This window comes from Maylandia zebra, linkage group LG5 (genome assembly GCF_041146795.1).
Source record: "Maylandia zebra isolate NMK-2024a linkage group LG5, Mzebra_GT3a, whole genome shotgun sequence".
Taxonomy (NCBI): Eukaryota; Metazoa; Chordata; class Actinopteri; order Cichliformes; family Cichlidae; genus Maylandia; species Maylandia zebra.
In genome coordinates, this window is record NC_135171.1 from 28,619,743 (window position 1) to 28,626,625 (window position 6,883).

General features: G+C 38.8%; 1 protein-coding gene across 1 annotated transcript; it reads right to left on the reverse strand.

Moving 5' to 3' along the window:
* Nucleotides 1-3,827: 3,827 nt before the first annotated feature.
* Nucleotides 3,828-5,486, reverse strand: LOC101471356 (uncharacterized). Its single transcript, XM_004548882.5, has 3 exons — nucleotides 5,261-5,486; nucleotides 4,487-4,963; nucleotides 3,828-4,374 (listed from the first exon to the last, which is right to left on the reverse strand). The coding sequence occupies exons 2-3, from the start codon at nucleotides 4,928-4,930 to the stop codon at nucleotides 3,841-3,843; spliced, it is 978 nt and encodes a 325-aa protein (XP_004548939.3). The 5' UTR covers nucleotides 4,931-4,963; nucleotides 5,261-5,486; the 3' UTR covers nucleotides 3,828-3,840.
* Nucleotides 5,487-6,883: the final 1,397 nt, after the last annotated feature.

A 6,883-nucleotide genomic window follows, 5' to 3' on the forward strand; every position in this document is an offset into this window, starting at 1 on the left:
GAGGTGCAGGGTTTAGACATGTGCAGAAGAAGAAAAGTGGAGATGTTGTGCAAAGGATATTGAATATTGAGCTGCTGAGCAGGGGGGAAAGTGATTGGCCACAGAGAAGATTTATGGATGTTGTGAAGGAGGATATGCAGATGGTTGGTGTGACAGAAGAGGATGTTAGGGATAGGGTGAGAGGGAGGTAGATGATTCGCTGAGGCAACCCCTAATGGATGCATCTAAAAGAAGAAGACCTGTTTGTCAGGCTTTTAAATTGAAATTCAAATTCAAATTTTATTTGTCACATACACAGTCATACACAGTACGATATGCAGTGAAATGCTTAGACAACTGCTCGTGACCTAAAGAAAAAAAAGGAAAAGGCTATGAATAAGATAGGAAATAAATATGAAAAATTAAAAAGGGTAAATTTAACTAGGAAGGAATAAAATATAAAAAAAAAATTAAGGTTAAAAATGAAATAACTGTACAACACAAATTAGAATGAAGGGTAAATTTAACTGGGAAGAATAAGATAAAGATAAATATATAAATTAAAGTTGAAAATAAAATAACTGTACAACAAAATACACAATATACAGTATAGAACTATATAAGAATGTATGAAGAAATATAAATAAATAAATATATATATACACACAATAACAGCAGCTGTACAAGTATTAACTGGAAATGAAGAATGTAGTGACCAGTGTTGTGCAATCCACATTATGTCTTGTGCAGTGCAAATATGCTTAAAGTGATTTAAGTGATGAAGTGAAAACAATGTCCAGAATGTCCAGTGTGTGTGTAAGAACCATATGTGTGGGTCAGTACTGTGTGGTGGTGTGATTGAGAGACCGTATCGCCTGCGGGAAGAAGCTCCTCCTCAGTCTCTCTGTGTTGGTTTATTCTTGGTTGGTTTATTCTTACTCTACTTAAATGAATCTCTTGGGAGATTATGATTCTTTGTGAAAAATGGCTCCATATGTTACACAAAAAAAAAAGGCTTTTTTTTTGCTACCAGGCAGAAGTCTGGCAAACAGGCTATTTCCGCGATGCAGTATCAACACTGGTCCAAGGAAAAGAAAACAATTTGTTACCGAATGTATCCACAATTCTCTCAGAATTCCATTCCTTTTCATGTATGCCAGCGCTTCCCTTAAGTAAACTTGTTCTACAAGTTTAGGTCTATTAGAGAGTGATATGTTTAGAAAATAAGTAATGCTAATGAAGACAGTCTGTAACAGGTTAGACAGGATTCAGAGTTTTCAAAAACTAGTCCATTAGTGTGACTCATGCAGCCCCCTGATGCCTCCCAATGACCTCTTCCCCCAAGCCTGTATTTCTGCTCTAAGCAGGGTTCCTTGGTGGCTAGATGTTATTTTCATGGGCTTTTTTGAATCACCCAGGACCCATTTACTTTAGGAGAACATACCAGGGTAAGCTGCCTATATCAAACAATCTTGTCTCTCGGACCCCTTGGGAACACATCTGTATCATCCCAGAAGAGCTTGGGAGAGGGAAGTTTTGCCTCTCTTCTTTGCTGCCTCAGTGACCTGTATCAGTAAGCTGTAGTGGATCGATGGGTTGATGGATGGATGGACATCTTCCTGGTTATTTACGCCATATTTAATGGTTCATCTCAATGTGCACTTCTTTTTTTATATTGGAGATTATGTATCGGAATTTCAGGAGCAGGACCACGCCTCCAAACACGCTCCTTCAGGCTGTCATCAATATAAGTTCCCTCAGTTCTGCAAGCTGATCATTCTTGTTTACGTGCCCCACCCTCCCTCCCTCCTTGTTCTCAATTCTTTAACTTCTTCACTTCTATTTAGTACATGGGGATCTGCCAGGCCCGGGAGCCATCGCCAGTCCCCTTCGAGGCCTTCCCCAAACCGCAGCTCAATTCATGTCAAAGCATTCACTTTTACCTACTAAAACGCTGTCAAACCTAAAATGAGGACGTGGGCCCAGCTAGTGAAATGAAGTTACAATGCATGTTTGCACATGTGTTGCACAAAATGTAGTCAAATGTTCAGGGATAACATTATAAATGAGATTAATTACGTAGCATGGCAAGGAAATATTGTTGAAATTAGAACAGCTGCAATTTTGAAATATAATTGTTCTCACATCAGCTGATTCATATGCTGCTGAAAGCATGCAGACATGTAGAGAATGACAAAAATGAGGGCAAAAGCCTTTTGACAGGCTTACATAAAAGCTTCAAGCTTTGTTGCAGCCTCAGTAAAAGAAAGGTCATTATAGACAGGAAGGAAGGGAGGCAGTAGGAGGCCACTGCAATCATCTTGTTATCTCTGATTATTACCTGAGTCTGTATCGTTTTTGGAGGTTAGAATGACTGTAAGAGGTTTGTTCTTTCTTTCAGTTCAAACCTTTATTTCGCTTTAAGTATATTTTTCTGAATGGATATTTTAAAGTAAATCATTTTTGTGTGACTGTAGGTGCTGATCATTTTAGTTGTCAGTGTTTTCCCACCAATGACATCTCTGTTTAAAAATATCCACAGCTCAGAACAAGGGGAGAGGGTAGGAGAGAAAAACCCATCAAATTACCTCCACGTTTCTTCTGATTTAATGTCTTACTTTGCAAAACAAGCAACACTTGCCATGCACTGAGACTACATTTGGAAGTTCTCGATCTAGTCAAACTAATAGATAATATGTTTTAACATCAGGCACTAGTCAGACCAATCAGAAGCAGGCGTGCACCAACAGGTCCTGTCACTCAGTAGGAGCAGCTGTGTCTGACAACCATGAAATTAACTCCATAAAGAACGAAAAGCTTAACGATTTTGGAGTATTACTGGTTGACTTATCCTAAGATTTTTGTAGATATTTCTTTTTTCCTGTTTTCTCTTCTAGCTTAATCATTAACCTTTGATCAATAAGGAAATCAGGAAGGAGAAATCTTACCTCTTATATAAATGTTTGTCCAGTGCAGCATAGTAGAAGTGAAAAACTAAGAACAACAAAGATAATGTAGTATAAAATTGTTAGTCTTGGGAAAAATGGCAAAGAGGATATTTTATGTGTTTATTATGTTAGGTAAAAGTAGTAAAATCCCAAAGTGCTTTGACATTTGTAGCAACAATCTGTTGCATTTCATCCCTTTTTCCATTTTATTGTTTTATTTGAGCTTTGACTTCTGCTGTCCCCTAAGGGCCACTGTAGGTGACTGATGTGGCATCTCCAGGGAGTCTACGGGGGTTTTCAGTTAAATAAAACAAGGAAAAACATTTGTGTGCTTGTGTTGCCTGAGGGTACAGACAGAAGATGAGCAGGAAGTATGTAGAAGACAGTCATGGTAGGCGCAGTGTCTTCTTTGTATGGTAACAAGAGAACTACATTTTGTAACTAATGAAAAACCTGGTTGTTTCTTCTGGTGCTGCATTACCAGTCAAATATTTTCTTGAATTTGAAGCAAAACTTGGTAGAAACCTTAAAAAAATACATTTTAAAGAATAGCATTACAGTTGATGCATTGTATAAACAGTCTTAATAAAGAAAATACTTTTTTTCTTGCTGGATCTCACCAGTTACACACTAGTTTGTTGCCAATGTCCATTTTAAGTGTGGTCATTAACTGCTACATGTTTCTTATCTTGGGGCTCTTTAAAATAAAGTCTGTCACTGTCAACTTAACCTTTATAAACTGTTAAACCTTTTTGACAGGAGACTCTTGATCACTTAAATGAGACTTATACTTTTTTTTAATAAATCTCTTCTGGACAAAAGTGTAATATTGTGTTATAGGTAAAAAAAAAAAAAAAAAAAAACAATGATCCAAACAAAGACTGTAAGTTTAATGAAATTTCACATGTTTATTTTAAAATGAACAAAAAAGCAGATGAAACATTTCATTAGAGTTTATGGGCTGCACAGGTTTGGAAAACAAGGGTAAATAGTAGGAGGGAGCACGAGAGACCGAGTAAGGTTGGGAGGATTGGGGGAAGGTGTGGAGACTGAGGGTGTTGCGTAAAGAATAAGAGCTGGGTGAAGAGTAGGAAAGAGCACGAGAGGGTGGGTAAGGTAGGGAGGAGGTAGAGGGGTTGAGTTGGGGTGTAGGGACAGGAGGTAAAGGACAAGAGTCGGAGGGAGTGAGAGGGATGGGAACCAGGCAGAGGTTTGGGTTCAGATCTTCAGTTGCTCTTTTATCTTCCATCTTCTCGTCACTTTTTCCCTCAAGGTTTTCTTCGATGTCCTCTTTTGTCTCCTGCTTTTCCTCCTTTTCTTCCTGCTTTTTCTTGTCCTTTCTTGGTTTGTCCGTTCCCTCCTCTTCTCCCTCGTGGTTTTCCAGTTTTTCCTCTTGGGAATTTGTTTCCAGGGTTTCTTCCTGGTGGTCAGCATCAGGTGCAAGCTCCTATGTAGAGAGAGTAAAATGTATTTTACTGAACTGTGACTCAGTCTAACAGAAGTTGTTAGGACCAAACATGACATTATGGTAAAGTGAAATGATAGCAGAGACAGCTTACCTGAAGGACGTTCTTCCATTCGTCCAGATTTTCCTGTAAGTTCTCCATCAGATGCTTGTTCTTAATTTGGAGCTCCTCCACTTTTTTCTTCTCCTCTTTCAGGCTCTTCTCGGTTGATTGCCACTTGCTGCTCCAGTGTTGTTCCCTGGTGTTTATCTCCATGTCTTTTATGGTCGATTCATGGAGGAGTTCTACCCAGGCTTTGGTTTGAGCTCTTCTTTTCTTCACACATCTTTGAAGCGCCTCATCCTTGAGTTTGAGCTCTTCTTGGAGGCTACTCACTTCCATTTTGTGAGCATCTTCAAGGACGGCAATCTTCTCCTTCAAAGATGCATTTTCCTCCTTTGCAGTCTTCAATTCCTGAGTGGCAAAATGGAGTGCATCTTTTAATTCTTGCACCGTTTCACTTCCAGCAATCTTGTTAGCTTCCTGCTGCTGTTTCATATCAGCAGCGCTAGTCTGCACTGGCCAAGATGCCTGAATGATAAAAACATGCACGTAGTCCATAGTTAGAAAAATCAATCACACAGTGTGATGTGTGGCATTAGAAGTTTAAGGTGACACAAGAAGAAGCAAAAACTGAGTCCTACAGATGTTCTAAAAACACAAATGTTCACAGAGTTTTGTTAAAAGTGCTTACAAATGTTTAAGTATTAAAAATTAAAGTTAAACTCCAAAGTGTACTCTGCTTCCTTAAGATTATGAAAGCTTTAGACACATTTTGAGCAAAAAATTCAAAAAAAGCTTTTGCTTGCTCACACGAGAAAAGCTTACCAGATTTTCTCAGATGTTGGGTCACAAATGTTGGGTCCATTTGGGCTCAGGAAACACTGAAGAGTCGCTGTTACACTTGTTTAGCTGTCGATATTTTTCCAAAGCGTTCGTCGAGTCACAGCAAATAGCGACAGATGCTTGTAGGTTCAGGATGGTGTTTAGAAATGAAATATCCAGGTAAACACTGCAAACACTGTGTTTGGAGAATCCTGTTCAAAAATCATCAGGCGATAGTGACAGCACTACCCAGGTGTTACCATGGAGACCATGTTGTTTTGGTTTCTGTGTTCTTGTTGTTACTGACTGAACTTGAAGCTATTTAGCTATTTACTGTGATTAAAAATTAAAACTAGTTTCAATCAGAAAGGGTCCTTTGGGTGTAGCAACCTTTTCACTTAATCCTCAGGGGACCCGTGAGGCTTTCTGTCCTATACCTTTCATTACTTTCACCTCCAGCCTCACCTGAACTGTTTTGAGCCGTAAAATGTGCTGTGCAAAGATCTCCAATCCATGTTTTAATGGTGAACGGTCATTAAAGAACAGGGTGTAGGGGCTAATTGGTTTAGAGAGAGCAAAACAAGAGCAGGCACATTCAAATCGAGACTGTGGTAAATTTTCAGTGTTTAAAAGCGGAGCGTCAAGTAAAATAGAGCTGTGTGAATATCTCATACTGGATAACCAAGAGAAATAGAGACAAACTTTTTACAAACAAATCTGGTTTTCAGATTCTGGGTTTCTCCGTTTGCTACCAGAATTTATATGAATGATGAAATGTCTTCTCCATGTTAGCCGTCGACTCCTGACTGTGGTGATGGTGCCTCTTGGTGCCTCTTAATGCAGTTAATTAACATAATACGGCTTACTGTACAGCAAATTGTAGAAACAAAGCATCCAAGAAGTCTGTGATGCTCAGGTCTTTTTTTTTTTTGCATTGCATCCATGTTTGTGTGGTGGACCCAAAATGTGTTTGATACACTTATTAGCCAAGCCAGACAGCTTCAGCTGATAACTTAGCATTTCACCATCTTGCTCAAATACAGTCCAATACTAGCTCCTAAAACACAGACGGCAACTGTTCACGTGGGTTATGTCTATCTTTTATATACAGTCTTTCATTGTTATTATTAAATAAATCCTTTTTGATAATTTTGTCTTGTTCTCACATGTAGATTATTAAAAGGAAAGAAGATCAAATATGGAATAAAAGTTGAAGCTTAATATGCCTTCATTTTTTATACATTCTAGTAGGAGGCCTTTTCATTGCTAGTTTTCACCAATTCAAAGGCCTTGATAGTGCCATATGTCAGGTTTAGATATTTAGCATCCGAAAGCCACATTAATGATGTACATGAAACATGACATCCATTCAGCTGAAAGCACTTTATATCTAATGTAAAGATCCTACAGTAGTAGAGAGACGGGGCACTACGACCAGCACTTCTTGACAGTGGGGAGGAAGAACTCCTTTTTAACAGGAGGAGACCTCTAGAGGAACCAAGCTGAGGGGCAGCCGACCATCTGTAGCGACTGGTTTGAGGATGACAGAAGAACAATGACAAAAAAGAGCATAAAATTCCATCAAGTTTCCATCGAGGAGACTAAAAGGTTTTATGTGTGTGGAGT

Bases quoted from the DNA above. Each gene is read 5' to 3' on its own strand.
- LOC101471356 (XM_004548882.5), bottom strand. From the start codon at position 4,930: ATGAAACAGCAGCAGGAAGCTAACAAGATTGCTGGAAGTGAAACGGTG. The intron at 4,375-4,486 runs GTAAGCTGTCTC...CTCTCTACATAG, and splicing joins AATGGAAGAACGTCCTTCAG to GAGCTTGCACCTGATGCTGA.